Source organism: Anolis sagrei, chromosome 2 (assembly GCF_037176765.1).
Source record: "Anolis sagrei isolate rAnoSag1 chromosome 2, rAnoSag1.mat, whole genome shotgun sequence".
In the NCBI taxonomy this organism is placed as follows: domain Eukaryota; kingdom Metazoa; phylum Chordata; class Lepidosauria; order Squamata; family Dactyloidae; genus Anolis; species Anolis sagrei.
Genome location: NC_090022.1, coordinates 88734894 through 88753750, shown reverse-complemented (window position 1 = coordinate 88753750; position 18857 = coordinate 88734894). Strand labels below are relative to the sequence as shown.

General features: G+C 40.9%; 1 protein-coding gene across 2 annotated transcripts in view; it reads right to left on the bottom strand.

The window, feature by feature from the left end:
• The window catches only part of KLHL3 (kelch like family member 3), a 76492-nt gene that overhangs the window by 4428 nt on the left and 53207 nt on the right, over nucleotides 1–18857 (bottom strand). For both annotated transcript variants that reach the window (XM_060765334.2, XM_067463682.1), the window contains exons 7-14: nucleotides 16995–17111; nucleotides 15628–15777; nucleotides 14036–14153; nucleotides 13004–13201; nucleotides 10495–10596; nucleotides 5463–5591; nucleotides 3981–4121; nucleotides 2318–2461 (exon numbers count right to left, since the gene is read on the bottom strand). In XM_060765334.2, the coding sequence (XP_060621317.1) occupies nucleotides 2318–2461; nucleotides 3981–4121; nucleotides 5463–5591; nucleotides 10495–10596; nucleotides 13004–13201; nucleotides 14036–14153; nucleotides 15628–15777; nucleotides 16995–17111 (1099 nt within the window). The remainder of the gene's footprint in view (nucleotides 1–2317; nucleotides 2462–3980; nucleotides 4122–5462; nucleotides 5592–10494; nucleotides 10597–13003; nucleotides 13202–14035; nucleotides 14154–15627; nucleotides 15778–16994; nucleotides 17112–18857) is intronic.

Here is an 18857-nt window from a genome sequence, read left to right as displayed (position 1 = left end):
GTTAAGTTTCCAGTGTCTATGCACTATTAATTGTTTTTATTCCTAGAAGTTCCAGAACCTGACATTAAGACAATTCTTTTGTACCAACTCCCTTCCCATTCACATACAATGAGGGCAAACAGAAATGTGTTGGAAGCAGGAGTGGCGGCTCCAGACCTGAGCCCCAGTGAGGCACAGGTCGTAGATATCTGCCGAGTGGGAAGTTAAGCCGAGGAGTGTTGATGGTGGTTTTGCCTATGACTTCCACTCAAGTTCCTCGAGACAGGGGAGTGACTGCGTGCAGAAGCAACCCCTGATGACCGGAGGAGGGGCTGTTGGGGATGTACCGCCAGGAACTTGACATTTAGAACAAAAAGTGGATACCATGGAAAAAAATTTGCAGACCTTCTCGTTCCAATTGAGTGAAATGAGGAGGGAGGTGACAACCTTCTGGATGACTCCAACGGAGGAGCGTGATCACCGCCTTTAATTAAAGATTTGTTGGCTCATTTGGGAAAGACCAAGTTGTTTACCAAACTGGATATTCAAGAATATAGAATATGCATAAAAGAGGGAGATAAATGGAAAACAGCATTTAATTGTCCTCTGGGATCATTCCAATATAAAGTGATTCAATTTGATATAAAAGGGTGCTACAAGTATTTATTAAATACATTAATGAAATCTTCCATCTGTGTCTATACAAGGAGATTCTTATTTACTTTGATGTCACTCTGATTTTTTTTTCTAACTCCCTATAAGAACATAGCAAATTGGCATGTCAAGTGTTTGGCAAGCTGTGGGAGCGCAGCTCTACACCAAATTGTCTAAATGCAAGTTTCATAAAGAGGAATTAGACTACATGGGCTTCCACATTTCTCCCTAAGGGATAAGCATGGACCCCAACAAAATAAAAGATGTGCTAGACTGGGAAACTCATCAAACAAGGCAGCAGCTCCAGGGGTTCCTGGGCTATGCCAACTTCTACCAGCAATTTATTAAAAACTTTGCGCAGATTGCATTGCTGTTGATGGAACTGTTAAAAACAAAGGAGAGGAGAAACCAAAAAAGTCAAAACCCTTAGGGCTCACTTGGAGTGGATGGCAGCATGCCAACAGGCCTTTGATCATCTTAAAAAACTTTTTACTACTCAGCCGGTATTAGCTCATGCTCAGATAGATCACCCCTTTGTGATCCATTGTGATGCTTCCAAAGGGGCCTACAGAGTGGTATTGCTGCAAAAGGATGAGGAGGAGAAGCTGAGGCCATATGTGTACCTCTCAAAAAAGTTCTCAGAAACTGAAGAGACAGCAAGTTTGGGAAAAGGAGTCCTTTGATGTTCGAGCCACATTCTTAAATTGGTGCAACTTTCTGGTGGGGGCGAAAATGCCTTTAGAAGTTTGGACTGATCATAAAAATCTTCAAGCCCTACAGATGCCACAGAAATTAACTGCTAAACATCTCCGATGGACCCAATTTTTTAGTCAATTCAACTTCACCTAACACTTATTTCCTGGCAAATTACATTCGTTGGCAGATGCCCTATCTCACATGCCCCAGACCGATTACACTGCACAAAGAGAAATGGGGATGATGTTCACCAAACCCCAAATGGGATTAGTAGTGCAGACAAGGGCACAGACCAAGGTCCTGAAGGGAGGGCCACCCAACCCTGGGTTACTGCAAGACAATTGGATTACAAATTTTAAGTGAGGTTGCCAAAGACGCTTGGCTATTAGAAAATAAAAGCAATTCGATTGAATATGATTGATTATGGTTTAAGGATAACAAGTGTTATGTTCCCAATGCGTTGAGGGAATGGGTGCTTTACTGGTCCCATGACTATCACCTTGCCAGTCATTCTGGATTTACAAAGACTCTACAGTTAATTAATAGACCATTTTGGTGGCCGGGGGTGTGCAAGGACATTAAAGACTAATTCAAGACTGCACAGTTTGTGCAGAGGCTAAACAGAAAGTAGGAAAGCCTGTGGGTTTACTAAAGCTGGTCGCCAAACCGGTCAAGACATGGAAACAGATGGCCATGGATTTTATCGTGAACCTCCCACACAACAAGGCCAAATGAAACCCCTTTATCTTTACGATGCCACATGATAATATTGTTTTTCTAAGCATAGGTTATTTTACTTGAACAGGAGAAAAAATTTCAACAGTTCCACCTGTTAGATTTCTGCCTGTCACAATGCAGGAAACTTAAGTTGATAATCCTTTCAGAGGTGAGGATTCTGACAGGTCCTTTCAGTAAAGTAATTGGCAACCCTGCCAAAAAGCCATAGTAGGATTTGGAGGAATAAGAATTGTTTCAGTTCAGTGCTTACCTGCATAACTTCTTCCAGTGCTCATATTGTTTGGCAATAATGTCCATTTATCTGTGACAGGATTGTAGTATTCTACAGAAGCCAAATTGCAAGAGCCGTCATCTCCTCCAACTACATAGAGAAGACCATTCACTGCACAGACACCTAGGAATAGGAATGTGCTTTTTAAATCCATACAACTTCAGCATTTAGCACTCTGGGCTCTTCAGCCTACCTACAACTATATCTGCACTAAGTATGATTAAATTAAATACTCTAATAATAATAAATAATAACTTTATTCTTTAATACCCCACCACCATCTCCTCAAGGGGACTTGGGGCGGTTTACAAAGGGACAAGCCCAAATCACAGATAAAAACAACAGCATTAAAATCAATAAATAAAACATAACACAGACACAAACAACATCATAAAAACAATAACATGACTGAAAACAGAATCAGAACTGATTCCAGGCTCAAGTAAGTGTGATAAATTCCTAAGTAGAGCTGAGGGAAAGTGCAAAAGCGTCAGTCTAGAGGGGGTACCTCTGGCCATAAAGTGTCAAGATTAGTGGCGGTAGTGCAGAAATTTACAATACTCTTGCATTTTTATTACCAGAAACATCATGTACTTCATGATTCACAGACACTCAAGGGTTGGGTTTATTTGCGTGTTTTTGTTTTGTTTTGTTTTTTAAACTGTTTCTTTTCTTTTGACCTGCAGGGAACCACCATTCCCACCGCTGTAGAAAGAAGACATCACAGGCATTCCAGAAAAGTAAACTTGTAGCTAAAAGTAAACCGACTTTCATTCCTAAATGAATGATGAATGAGTTTCCCGCTTTTGGCATTCAATTCGAGATGGATGCAGATACACTGAATGTTTAATTTAATTTTTCATAAGTTATGTAATTATCGCCTATTTAGAATGTTATAGAAAAAAACCAAGAGGTGACAGAGAGAGTTGCAAAGGAAACAACAGCTGGAAGTACACACAATGCGAAATTCTCGTATCTCAGGCGAGTAAAGCAATTACCTTAACATCTATCAAGCAATCCTCTTCAGTTTCTATATGTTCTGCTGACAAAACCTATATCACACAAGATTGTATTGCCTGTTTCTATTGTATTTCATTTATGTATGTGACTACTTTTACCATATCTGTCAGGGTGATTTTAAAATGCTTGTACCTACTCCAAAATTAAAACCATTTGCAGTGCAGAGAGAAATGTGTCAAAAAGAAATTTGAGATGCTTGTTATTTTGTTACTTGTGTGGGTGCCCTGCTGCCCACAAAAACTATAGATGCATAAAACATATAAACTCCTACTTGCTTTCTAAGACAACACTTTTTTCCAGACACCTTCAAAGTTTGCACATTTACATTCTCCATACAACAAATTTCCTGTACAAGATGCTTTTCTTAAAGCTCCCATATCACAACTATCCAGCATGCCCAATAATCCAGGAAGATATGAATTGTGATCCAAAAAATCCAGTGCACCAGGCCAGGAGAGAGTTTCTTAAAAGAACAACATTAGGCAATGGAATATTTAACAGCAACTACCTTTTTACTGATATTGTATTTGACTGGTACTGTTTATTGCTTTAAGATACAGCAGTATCTAGTGCTTTGTGTATAACCTTTTCAAAAATACATTTAAATAAATGAAACAGCTACCTGCATTTCTTCGACACATGTTCATGTCAGCTACTTGTTTCCAAGTATTTGTTCCAGGATCATAAACCTCTACACTTTTTCTTACCAAAGGACCATCGTGCCCTCCAGTAGCGTACAACTGCCCACTAAGGACACCAACACCTGTAAACACACAGCACAGCATTTGTCAGAGGCTAAAACGCTCTTGCTATGAATTGCTTCAATACCATGGATAAGCAAAGTCCAGTCTACATTCTCTCTCACACACACACACACGCGCGCGCACACGCGCAAATGCTTTCTGGAAAAGAAATTCAGGTCATGTTTTTGAACACCTCCTCCAGGCCAACTTGGGCCTGCTCATAATAGTCACATCCCTTTATTCACTTGCCCATGCTCTTGGCAGAGCAAGTGAATAAGCGTAATAGTAGCACCGCCCTTTTTTCAGCCAAAGGAAGGAATGCAACTATTTCAAAGTTAAATATGCTATGCTTCCAAGTAAACTTATGCCAGTATGTAGCTTCAAGATGCCCTGGATGCTTAAATTTATTTATTTATTTACGACATTTATATGCCGCCCTTCTCACCACGAAGGGGACTCAGAGCGGCTTACAACTAAAATGTAAATACAATATAAATACACTGGAGGCAAGATGGAACTGCCTTCATGGCCCCGCTCTTCACTCTAATCACAGAGCAGCGGTTGGTGCTGGAGGAGAAAAGAGAGAACATACAATGAAATATGTTTAGGAGGACCTGAAGCTCTTGAAATAAAATTAAGAACTGTTCAGAGATGTACACGTGTATATGTGGTGAACCTGTAAAAAGGCCAAAAAATTTGCAAGTTGAATCACTTCCGGGTTGAGAAAGGCGGGATAGAAATATCGTAAATAAATAAATAATAAAATTTTCTGAAAACAAATTCCCAGGGTAATCCAAGAAATTCTTAAAACAAGTATCAAATTAACAATGGCAATGTTAACAATGGCAAGAATGTTATATGCTCAAAAGTGGAAAACGACAGAGATACCAACTGGAGAAGATTGCCCAGTCAAGATGTGGGAACTAACAGAAACAAACCAATTAATAATCTTGTTGAAGGATGTGTTATTGGCCACATTCTCAGAAGAATGGAAACTATTTTATCAATATACATTTATGGGAAAGGGAAATACTTTATATACAAGTCTGGAGACATAAAATGTTGGAAATTTCACTTATAAAGAATTTGCTGCATATAAAGTGGAAGAAAAAAAATCTTAAATGTATAGAGAAACCAACATAAGAGAAGCTGGAAATCTATTTTAAAACTAATTTATATATATGTTGGTAGTTTTAGAGTTATAGGTATGTTTGTTGAGCAATCGTTGTCAAAGCATGTCTGATTATATACTCTTCTGTGTTTTTATTGCCAAAAATCATAATTAAATATATTGAGAAAGATAAAAATGTACACATGTGCATGCAGGTGTACATGGTGGAAGACAATTTCGAATAGAGTACCTGCACCGCTGCGCCGAGTACTCATATCTGACACGTAAGCCCACTCATTTGTAGCTGGATTGTACTGTTCTACCGTACTAAGGCACTGACGTGATGCCCCGTCGTAGCCACCAACGGCATATAGTTTCCCTGGAAAAAATGAATATGTAATACTATCAATAGGAGGTATTAAAAGGGTGTAAATGCAAAGTAGAATTATTAATATTCTCCAACCACATTTCATCACTGCTAATTTGTATCTCATAATTAAAATAATAAACCTGCAACAGGTGTGAAAGCTGGACCATAGGGAAGGCTGAGCCAAGAAAGATAGATGCTTTTGAACGGTGGTGCTGGAGGAAAGTTCTAAGAGTGCCTTGGACTGCGAGAAGATGCAACCAGTCAATCCTCCAGGAAATAAAGCCCGACTGCTCATTGGAGGGAAGGATATTAGAGACAAAGTTGAAGTACTTTGGCCACATCATGAGGAGACAGGAAAGCTTAGAGAAGACCATTATGCTGGGGAAAATGGAAGGAAAAAGGAAGAGGGGCCGACCAAGGGCAAGATGTATGGGTGGCATCCTTGAAGTGACTGGTTGACTCTGAAGGAGCTGGGGGAGGTAACGGCCGACAGGGAGCTCTGGCGTGGGCTGGTCCATGACGTCACGAAGAGTCAGAAACGACGGAACGAATGAACAACAACATAAAATGCAGAGCCAATAAAGCGTTCCAACATGCTTGCAAAATAGGAAGCTCTTAAGAGATTTCAGTTTTCACGTTATTATAAAATGAGCAAGAAGTAATGGTTGCTTACCTGTAACCGTGTTCCTTCGAGTGGTCATCTCTGAAATTTGCACTTATGGTGGTTTCCTGCAACTGTGCAGTAACTTCAGAATCTTCTGGAAAGCCTTAGCTCTTTAAGGCTATATATCCCCACCTGAATTCCCCAGAGGTATATAGCCAGAGGGAGAGGCTGTAGCCTCAGTTCTTCACTGCCTATAGCAGACAAAGGACCCGGGCATGACTGGAAACAGGGAGGACAGGCAAAGATGTGCGAATTTCACAGATGCCCCCTCGAAAAAACGTGGTTACAGATAAGCAACCATTACTACTTCTTCATGTTCTCTGTGAAAATCACACATATGGTAGAGTGGCAAGCTACTGACCATGGACGGTGGCTGTCATGCCAACGATGATAGCAGGACTGCTCTCCTGGAAGCCACATCCATCTTATAATGCATGGCAAACTTAAGTGGGATGTACCATATGGCCGCCCTGCAGATCTTTTGAAGAGGAATGCCTCTCAAGAAGGCTGTTGATGTGGCCATTGCTCTTGTAGAATGGCTCTTGACGTGTGCCGGAAGGCCCCAGCCTGCAAGCTGATAGGCCAACCAGATCGTGGAGACAATCCACGAAGAGAACCTCTGCAATGAATCCAGAAGGCCCATGGAGTCATTCTTATATTTCAAAAATAATCTAGGAGATTATTATTATTATTATTATTATTATTATTATTATTATTATTATTTAAAACATTTCTATTCCGCTCTTCTCACCCCAAAGGGGACTCAGAGCGGAGCACAGCATATACATACGGCAAACATTCAATGCCTGGATACATAAACATTAAAAATACATAAACATTAAAAAAATTATTTTAATTATCAAAATATTAAAATACACCATTTAAAATAACACAATTTAATCTCCTATGCTCTTTTGTCTTGTGAACATAAAAGGTCAGAGCCCTTTTATGTTCCAACAAGTGGAGTGAACGCTCCAAGATGAAGGATTAATTTTGAAAAGTATGGGTAAAATCGGTTCCTGCAAAATATGAAACTTAGAAGCCACCTTTGGGAGAAAAGAAATGTCCGTCCAGAGAACCACCTTGTCCATATGAAACTGGGCATAAGGTTCGTCAACCTGAAATGCACATAGCTCACTGGCTGCCCAAGCTGAAGAAATGCTGTCTTCCAAGATAGGTAAGAGAATGGACAGATGCCAATGGTTCAAATGGAGGTTTAGTGAGAGCCGACAAAACAAAGTCCAGGCTTCAGACCGCAACCAATGGGCAGACATTTTTATAGCCTTGCAGAAATAATTTTATGAGGGGATCAACAAAACAAGATGCCAACCCAGCTCTCCTTCTATAGGAAGAAATTGCAGCCAGACAAACCTTTAAAGTGTTGGAGAGAGATACTGAGAAGTCTATGATAAGTGAGGTCGAGGCTGTCAGTAGATCCACCTCTGTTGGCCTAAGCAAAGTAGGAAAACAATTCCATATGCTACTGTAGGAACGTTTTGTGGATGCCCTGCGTACGGTATCGAGTATTGGCTCTGAAAGGGGGCTGGTCAGACCCCTATGCTGTCGGGTGGAGCTGCCAGACGCCTGTGTGGAGAACTCACTCCTGCGGGGACGTTAGCAGGTTGGATCTGAGATGGAGATGAACATAATTCCTTCTGGAGAGGTGCAGGAGGGGAGCAAACCACAGCTGCCAGGGCCACAATGGGGTGATGATGATACAGTTGGCATTGTCAGCCTGTACTTGGATATTACAGTAGGGGAACTGGTGGGAAGAGATAGAGGTGGGCTTGGTGCCAGCTGAAACAAAATGTATCTCCCAAACATCCAAGATGGAGATCTTGTGGGAGGTGAGCACAATACAGTGGGCACTTTGCAGTTTCTGGTGATGTGGACACATCCATTTTGGGACTGCCCTGCCTTGGGAGACTATCATAAGTGAAAGATGGCTGGGACGGGTTCGTGGAACCCGGGGACCCCATAAGTGGTTGCCAGTCCTGAAAGATGGATGCTTTCTCGGGCCTTGCTTGAGTAGAGTGGCTTGATACTGAGCTCGGTTGAGAAGCCCATTCCAGCATCGCCTGCAGGCAAGCGGGGTGTGGTGCCTCAATGGGTGTGAGCAAAGCAGAGCACTGTGCCATCCCTGCGGTTATCTGCCCTGGCAACTGCAACCCCCAATATGGGGGGGGGGGCATGGCCAGGTGACATTACACTGGCATGTCGCTTCCATCGAGGGAAGGAGTGCCACAGCACCCAAACCCTCCTGTGTGAAAAACCTCTCATGTGGCTCCCACTCCTCTCCTGGCAGTGTGAGCACTGGGGAGGGAGGATGGCCTTCAGCCATGGTGATGGGAGGCAATGAACAAACACGCCTAGAGGCGGCAAGAGGTGTTTTCTTTTTTGTGTTTGTCTGGTGCACTTGTTAGTGGCTCCCTAAGGAGGTCAACTTTGAGTGTTTCACCATTGGTCCCACTGCAGCCAGCGAGGAGGGGACATTGTCTTTCAAAGGTAAGTGGGCTTCTTTTTTATTTTTTGTTACTATTTGTATCCCCTTTCTCTACCCCAAAGGGGACTCAAGGTGGCTTTACATATGGCAACTATTCATACTGTTAGCCAGAAGAGGGTGGCGGCTCTGACATAGCCTACTTCCTGGGGAAAAGAGACTGCTCATAGAGCATGGCCTCAAGCAGCCTTCCGCGGTTCTTTCTGGCCTGGAGTGTAAAAGAACAGCGAACTTTGCAAGACTTCACCCTGTGCCCCTCCACCAGACATAACAAACACATTGTATGGTCATCAGTGCCTGGCAGCTTAGTACCAAAGGATTCACATTTCTTGAAAGCTGAAGTGGACATAACTGGCCTAAGTTAGAGTTGTCAGTCACAGTCCGGGTCAAGAATCCGTAGAGAACAGTGAGGAGTAGTCGAGCAGTCCAAGGTCAACACCAAATTTTTGCTAGTCAGTATTTTCCCTAAGAGTTTCTATGCTTGCTGCTAAGGCAGCGGACAAAGGGAACTGAGGCTACAGTCCCTACCTCTGGCTATATACCTCTGGGGAGTACAGGCAGGGCTACAGACTTAAAGAGCTAAAGCTTTCCAGAAAATTCCAAGGGTACTGCAAAGGCACAGGAAACTACAATATGTGTGATTTTTACAGAGACCACAAAGAAGAAGTAAAGAGTCAGTGAAACTGTGATCCCCTGGTAAAATCTGGAGTTGGGGTCATATTATGGGCAATATTACATAAACAGAGTTAAGATCACATTTTCTGATGGCACAGAGATAGCAAAGTTTAAAAGCACTGCAGGACCATTCAATACACATCAGTTAATACAAAGTTCAGATCCATCTAGGGCTGGGACCACATGGGAATGATGTTCCAAATGTAGTCAGTCCTCCACTTTTGCTGAGACTAGGGATGCAGGCCTCATGTGAAAGTGTAAAAACCACTATTTAAAAAACTGAGAGAACAACTCTGTACAAATCTTTAGATCTTGCAGCAGAAGTTGACCAGAGTCATACTGGATGACCTAGACATTCCTAAAGAGACCACATAAATAAAATCCATGAATAATCACATCCACAGAAGTTAAACTTGCATCTGTAGACTGCCAACTGTATATCTTATTATATGTTTATTTATAACAGAAAAACCAGTATTTTTGTGGGTGCCATGTATACATGTTCGCAGCTGGCATTGTGTTAGTGACTTAGGTCCAACCTGAACCACCGTAAGTCATATATTTGGCAGCTGTGGCTGTATAAATAAAACTACCAACATTACCTTCCCACTTCTACACCCCCTAACATGGTCAATTACTGGTCAATGGAGAGTGGTTAAGGGAAGCACAGATAAGCATAGTGTTTTGGGGGATGGGGGAGTGGTGACTGGAGATGGGACATAACATTTCTGATGCAGGATCTCACCCATTGTTCAGTCCTTGAGATGGAGTTCCTACTTACATGGTGCACAGAGGTGCATTGCTGCATCTATCATTATCATTATTTCAGTCAGGCTAGAGTGTAAAATCTAAGTGACACCTTCTAAAACAGCAGGAAAAAGATTTCCCTCACTGTTAACAGCTCAGAGTGCCATAGCCAGCACTGTGTTTACAGTTAGCAAGGTAGGGATTTATTTACAGAATATCCAATGCAACCTGGCAATTTTAACTCACTCAGCATCATGTCTAAAGTAATGTCTAGAGCTGGAATGTCATATGCTGTTATGACTGAAATGATAGCTTGCCCTTCTTACCTTCCACAACTCCAACTCCAACGCTGCTCCTTCTCGTGTTCATAGGTGCCACAAAAAACCACTCATTGATTTTGTAGTTATAGGCCTCCACAGATGCCAGGCCTATTTTGAAAGCAACATAAAAAGATTTTCCATTTCAACAGCTTAGCAGAGAATAGCTCCTTCCTTGTCAAAGGTGCCATTCTGTTTTTATATTTCCCTTCCAGGTAAAAAGGAAAAGAGCACAAGTTGAGACTAGGCCAGTAGCCAACAAACTTCCTTTCTAGGCATGAGAGGTGTCATAACCTTGTCTGCTGCCCACTATAATGTGCTGACAATGAAAATTTATATCGGGGAACAGCATCTTACTTGTCATCTTTTACACTTACTCAACAATGGTTTTACAAGAAGTTCTTTATGAATAATAACTGAAAAAAAGTCAAATGACATTTCTATAGAAGGTTATCTACTGACAAGAAAAGGATCACTGTTCTTGAGTTAAATTAGGTCTCTAATTTAGAGTCTTTAACTCTAGTTAAATTAGGTCGGCTCCACCTATCCTCTCCTTTAGGAAGAAGCACAAATCGTGGTTCTGGGACCAGGCATTTGGGTAGCAGGCTTAATAAATAATCGTAATGATTCGTGAGAACTGATAAGAGACAGGCTTTGGACTCGAATTCTGGATGCTGAACTGGACTTGGATGTGGTTATATTGCTGTTAGAAATGTTTTTAACTGAATGTTTTATAACTTATTATTTTAATTAATGTCAATTTGTGTTACATTGTTTTGATGTATGTACTGGCATCAAATTACTGCCGGATGTAAGCCGCCTTGAGTCCCTTCGGGGGTTGAGAAGGATGGGATATAAATGTTTGAAATAAATAATAAATAAATTTCTCTTCAGATAAGCAAAGTGGGCCATGATTCTACAAATTAAACTTGTTTTCACCAGATGACAACATCTGCAGCCCTATGATACACAAATAGGCTTTTATGGAGTAGTTTCCAAAGAGAACATGGTCAGTGTGATGATGGCAGACCTTGATAGCAATTAAATTCACTCACAAGGAGATCTTGGAAATTTCATTAATGCTAGGTTACTACTATACAGCAAAGTTGTGAATGAATAAAACGTGAGCAACTTCTCCGTTCAATACCCCTAAGCTCTATGTGGGGCTGCCTTTGATACTGCATTTGGTGCAAAGATCGGCAGTAGATGACACCCTTATTAAAGCAGGAGCTGGCTGCCGATAAATTTCCAATCCCAATCCAAAGTGCAGTTTATTACATAAAAAGCCCTGAACGGCTCGGGTCCTGCCTATCTTTGTGACCGTATCTTCCCATGGCGTGGGCTCTAAGATCTGCCAGTGAGGCCTTCCTCTAGCTCCTGCCATCGTCACAAGCATGGTTGGTGGGGACGAGAGGGAGGACCTTCTTGGTGGTGACCCACCGGCTCTGGAACTCCCTCCCCAGGGAGATTAATTTAGCCCCCACTCTGACCACCTTCCACAGGGACTTGAAAACCTGAGTGTTCCAGTGTGCATTTGAATAACAGTTAGTCCCTGATCATGAATGCTCAGCCCTAATTTACTGATAATGTTTATTCAGCACTTTACCCCCAGTCCTGGTTCTATAGTTTGCCCTGCTCTCTCCAATCTGATCATGCCCACCATCTTCCTAGTTGCTGGTTGTTGAGGTTGATCTGATACATTTTATTATGTTTATATTCTGCTGGTTTAAATTGTTTTAATTAGATTGTCTATGTCATATTATATGTTGTTACATTTTAATTGTATCTTAGCTTGTAAATTTTGTTGTATGCTGGGCTTGATCCCCATGTAAGCCACCCCGAGTCCTTCTCGGGAGATGGTGGCGAGGTACAAAAATAAAATTATCATTATTAGTATTATTATTGGAAGCCCCACCCCCTCAACTCCAAAAATTGTCCTCTGTACAGCCTCCGAGTCTTTCAGTCTGAGTCGGTTGATTTTATCAGGCTCTTTTTCACACAGGGCCAAGGATGCTTTCATTCTGTTTTCATTCATCAACCTTGGCCGTGAACCCAAGGCACTGAGGCATTCTGGTGTCTTGAATACATCAGATACGAGTCCATGACAATCAAAGTCAAGACAGAAAAATATATGTGAAACGAATGCTTCAAACTCAACAGCAAAGTCATTAAATTGAGGGAAACATCTGCAATCCTTGGGAAGAGTTTGAGAACAAAGAACAACATGAACAATGTTTTCCATTAGCCAGTGGGATGGTATAGCCCAAGGTTGTATGAAATCCCTAAGATCCCTTTTTGGAGCTACTGAAACTCCCCAAGAGTTCCTAAACACCAACACAAAAAAACGGAAACTGCTTCAAAATTCTGGTAATCAGTTGCCCTGTCAGAAGAACTGCAAAAAGTGGTAGCTCTTGGGCTAAATCCCAGCACCAGAAGTGACTTGACTTTATTTTAGTTGTGATGGTGTGGCCCATGGCCCTTCAACAGTTGTGCACTAGATTCTTGTTCTGGTACTTACCTGTGCTTCCATCAAATCCCCCAACAGCATAAAGGAGCTCATTTAGCACAGCTGCCCCTAAAGTGCTTCGTCTTTCCTGCATGCTAGCTATCGATGTCCACTGGTCTTTCACTCCATCATATACATCCACTGTTCGGACCCGTAAAGAGCCATTAAAACCTCCCACAGCATAGACTTTGCCTGCCATGAACACCACTCCTGTTAAAAGCAAATTGGAAGAAAGACTTCAGGCAAAGTTTTTCTTTTTTAAAAATCAGATCAGAATATCATGCTGTTACATGAAGACCTGTAAGAAAGAATCCAGCACAGATATGAAAGCTAAAATGACTGAATGTTGTTTAGTGGCCATATCAGACCTCTCGTTAATAAACATTCAATCTTATAACTGTTGACGATGACATGGATTCTTTATGTTCCACAAATCCAATCTAAGTAAAAAGAAGCTTTCAAATATTGTCATCTCTTCATGCATCATATTCAATACAAGGACAGTCTTCACTGACCATTTCATGCAAAGAAAAATCTATGCTTGCTACCACCATACATACACTCAAAAAAGGACCTGCACATAGTCACAACCCCTTGCATGGTGCACAAGTATTTCAACATCAGAACTGTTTGCTGACCTGACATTTACGTGTCTATCCTATATGTGAAATGTCTCTCAGTGGCTGTTAAAATACATGCTGTGATCAACAGACATTGCTTGTTAGGACCGAATATCTAAATTATATCTCTTATACTTTGTTGTTGTGTTATGTAATGTAAACATAACAATTGCAATCCCTGTGGCTAGTTAAGCCAACACAGCATGCCACCATAGCTACTTTCTTTAGACACTGAAGGAGACATCTAGTTCCTGCTTCCACAGTGTTTCTTCTCCAGGTACACAATGGCAGCTGGATAGAGCGCGGATGCAGTTCATGGGATTGCCATAAATTGAGAGGCAATATCCATATCCACACAGATTAAAGGCAGCACAAATAATATTTAGAATTCTCATTGATTCCATTCAGAAAGGGAAAGTTTTACCTGCCCTACATCTCCGGGAAGGAAGTTCAGCAACTTGATCCCATCGTTCCTCTTCAAAGTCATAACACTCTACACTCCGAATGGCTTTGGGTGCTTGCCCACCCACAACAATCATTACCTTGGGAGAGAGGGAAAAGAGCTCCAGGATAAAAAAGGATACTATGTTTGATCAGAATATTTTCAACATCAAACAGAAACTTGAAAAACCAAAATCCTTGATCTTACTGAGAGCCTCAGATGGTAAAAGAGAATCCTCAGCAGAAAAGCATGGTGGGGGTGGGAAACCCCATTAATACATTGCATTTCAGAAGCATGAAAATTAAGCATCTGCACAATATTAATAAACTTCGAAAGATTGCCAGGGAATTATTGGCAAAAACACTGATTATAGCCTTTGGACAAAGCCGATGCACTCTTGACTTTCACAGATTAGCTAACTTGCTTTGCAAAAGGTAATTAGCCGAGACCCCCAAAGAGCTGCATTTTAATAAAGGGGGGGGGGGGGATGTGACAGCAGCCTAACAGGATTTAGACACAGTGAAGGTGCTTAACATCACAAGGGACCAGTTCTAACACAGAAATATTAGAATAACATTAAGATTATGAAAAGAAAATTAGTTCAAGAGGCATTTAATTGTCTTCTATTTGTTTATAATCCTTTCACATCTATGTAAAGCTAGCTAGATATTCAAAAAAGACTCAAGAATTTGTGTATGCTTAGAGGCACCATATTCTTTTACAGGTTTGTTTCTTGGGCTTCTACTACTCATGGGCCCAAAATTTGTCCCATTCATTTCCTTCTTGTTTACGTTTCATTCCATCCATTCTGATCGCAGGAAACGGAAAGGCACTCCTGAAACAAAAATGCAATCAACATGAAAGGCAGGCGGGCCTGCCTTTCGGATGGATTGCATGGGGCCAGGCAGGGCCTGCAGCCAAGCACTGAGTAAGGAGTGATCCTTACTAGGTGCTCTGCTGCAGGCCCTGCCGGGCCCAGGTACGTTGGCCCAAAGCCTGCACCCGTAGGCCAAGGTGCTCTGGGCCTACAGGTGAAGCCCCCCACCCCCACAAATAATGAATGTGAAAACCAAACAAAAAAAACCAAATATCTGGCCTCCTGATTTCAATAGGTTCAGACGAAAACTGATCGGAACCCCCACCGAAAGCTGAACACGAAACAGATCAAAGTAAGTCCCAAATATACAAGTCAAGCTTCTACCAAATGGTGATGTTCATGTACACACCTTAATCAATATATGGAATTTATAGAGGCAAGGTTAATGAGTAATTAACCCCCCTTTTGCTTCCTTTGCACCATTCAAGTGACTTATAAAGCTTCTGATTACTATGAGTTTTCCACTTCTTTCCAGTGACACAAAATCATGTATTTGGCACACAGTCAGATTTCAGTAGATTTTGAACATCCATGATAGAAAATCACTTAAACGGGAAAATCCTTTGCTGGAATATGAGAAGACAAGATTTCTCCAACCATAAAAAACTGCTTTCAGTATACACTGAAAAAAACTGCACTGGTGGACTATCAAGTAAAAATACTTTGCCTAAATATTGTAAGAAGGTGTTTAGCTTACCTTTGGCAGACTAACTGGTGTTCTTGGTTTTGTTCTAGGATTCTTTATCAGCTGTCTCTGATCCAGTGGAAGTAAGTGGTATTTCATGGCCTCAATAAGAAAGTCTTTACATGTGTTGTTATTCTTAATTAAAGCTTCTTCCTCAACTGTCTGAAAACGTCAGCAAAGGTTAATGCACGGGGTCAGGGACAGGGAAATATCACAATCTCCTTGTTAGAACTGTCATTAATTATTTTGGTGTAGCAATACTAATACTTGTTTCACAGTAATTTTTGAGGCTGCATTTCAGTAGAAATTTGTGCATTTTCCACAAACTGTCTCCAGTCTAGTGCTTCAAACATTCTGAGATCCAGTCACAAGACAAGAACAAACCAATTACAGAGATACACACAGTTCCTTTTCCAAGTGAGGAAAACATTGGCTTGTGTGGTCAGCTGTCTATCTTAACCATGACCTTTTGTGCTTTAAGTTCCAAGCTGTAATCAAAATGGGTGCGGTTAGTTTTCCGGGCTGTAGGGCCATGTTCCAGAAGCATTGTCTCTTGACGTTTCGTCCACATCTATGGCAGGCATCCTCAGAGGTTATGAGGTCTGTTGGAAACTAGGCAAGTGAGCTTTATATATCTGTGGAATATCCGTGGTGGGAGAAAAAACTCTTGTCTGTTTGAGGGAAGTGTAAACACCAACCAAAAATGGATTCCCCCAGGCAGGAAACAGCCAGGCTTTGAAGCTGCAAGGCTATTCAATGCTAATCAAGGTGGCCAATTGCCAACATTCACACTTGCCTCAAATGGACAAGAGTTCTTTCTCCCACTCTGGCAATTCCACAGATATATAAAACTCATTTTGCCTAGTTTCCAACAGACCTCACAACCTATGAGGTTGTGGACAGATGTGGGCAAAGTGTTTGTATACTTCCAGAATCAATACAGAAATAGACATCCCCACATGTTTTTTTTAGCCATTATAATGCCAATCCAAGAGTAAAAATGATGTACAATATAAGCCCATTAAAGATGCAGTTCTCAGATTCCTGTATAAGGATTCAAAACAGACAGACTGATATGATATTGTCATTTTAGATAATTTTATCCTCTTTCCTGTCTACCTAAACTTTCAATGGGAGACCGGTCTCAAATTATTTCATAGGAGGTAAACTGAATGGACCACACACTCTCATCCCCAGAAAAAAAAATTGGAGTATATGTTAACCTTAGCGTCACCAAGTCAGAAACAACTTGGAGGCACATAACAACAACATAAAAAGGCTACTCTTAATAAGCACATGGTACTGAGAGAACTGGCAAGCCACAAATTAGCGACCCAAACTTATATAACTTTAAAACCAATCCTATACAAAATACAGACCTGTACAAGATAATCTCTGGGCAAGAGAGGGAGTCGGACATGTTCCATCAGCTTTGCCATGTGTTCCAGGCGGGACTCTTTTTCATAATTTATCCAAGAAATGACAGCTTCAAAAACCTTAAACAAAGAGAAACACATCTCTCTAAAGAAACAGATATATCAAACACTGTCATGCACAGTCGCACAAACATATAGAACTGTATAAAATCCAACTTTGGAAGCTGAGATTTGATAAGGTATGCTACAAAAGACAAGCATTTTTTTTTATTTAACCACTTCTTTGGCACTTAAGATTTCCTACTTGTTTCTCTGTCTCCCCTCCCACAAAAAACCCAACAACAATTAGTTTGGCTTTCTTTTCTCAATCTATTTCATATTAGCTTTATCTTATTTCATGCCTAGCCACCTTTAGGCCCAGAAAAGGGAGCGGGGGGAGGGGGGGAGAGAGAGCGAAAGTAGGGTACAAATACAATAAATAAATTTAAAAGGAGTTAAAAATAAGGATAAAAACTGGTGTGTTTATCTCAATTGTGTGCTGGATGGAAATATAGAATGGTATGTCCAAATGCCATGTCACTAGGCCCTCTTTCAGACGTCAAATGATGCAAAGAAAATTCAAGCCAGAACATCAGAGTTGTGTGTTCTGTGCACAATGCACTATAATAAATGTAAATTATAATCAAAGGGTTTAGCACCCTGGAACTAATTCAACAAAACTCCCACCCTGGTTCCATCACTGGCATAATCATATAAAGCATGGCAGGGAGAGATCCAATTTAATTTGTATGCCTTCCACTCTTTTTTCTTGGCAGGCTTTGGATAATGTTGAAGCTAGCTAAAAGAAGAGAGATGCATCACGTGAGGATACAGGAGTCCACAGAGTACAGAGGCAGGGAACGAACACATTTTAAAAATGGAAAGATTTTGGGACTTTTATGACAGCAAGAAAGGTGTACATTAGCCAATGATATTGCTTCTAAACCACCTTTTCTGCTCATAGGTGGCCACATTTTCCACATAACTCTAAGGATGGTTTTGCACTAGTTCAAGATAAGATATATTCTATATTGCACATGATCTTTCATAAATAATACCATCTACTATGATATTGAAGACAACTTTTCTTTCTGAATCAAGGATCCTATTTTATTTAAAGTAAAAAAGATATTCCTGCATCCCATGCTAACACACCAGAATCTAAAGAGAATAGGAGCTCTGAGTAACAAGTTTCTACACTCTATTATATAGTTTATCAAGGTTGCCAAGTCACTACTGAAAGTGCATGTGTTGGGAAAATTCTACCAAGCTAACAACACACTTAACGTTTTAACTATAGCCTAGGCATCAGTTGGCCATATACAGCCTCCTTTGTCTTTCTTCTCCAGTCTTTGCAACATAACCAGTCCCTTGGCCTACTAGGGAACTAAAAATATAATGCAACCTTCACAGTGCCAGCTTATTATTCTGGAGAAAGACCAAGGCCATTCAAAAGCATTTTGCTGGGTAAGCCCAAACACTGCCATATTAATTTCCCAATTCAATATACAAACCCTTTCCCTGATTGGTGTTCCTCCAAAGATCACCAAATACCCAAGAATATATTTGGATTGGTAATGTTTAATACCCTTCCTAAAAAATATTTAATTTATCCCAAGGTAATAATTACTCCCCAAGAAAGGAGCTGCTTCAGTTATCAACTGGAATGGAATGCATGACCTGCATGAGATAAAGACTAAAACAACTATATCATTGAGATATATGTATATGCTTATACTTTAAAAAAACATGTCATTTGATCAGGGCAAATTAGTGACAGGACATTAAATGTAAATTGACATCAATAAAAGGTTAATTAAGTGATCA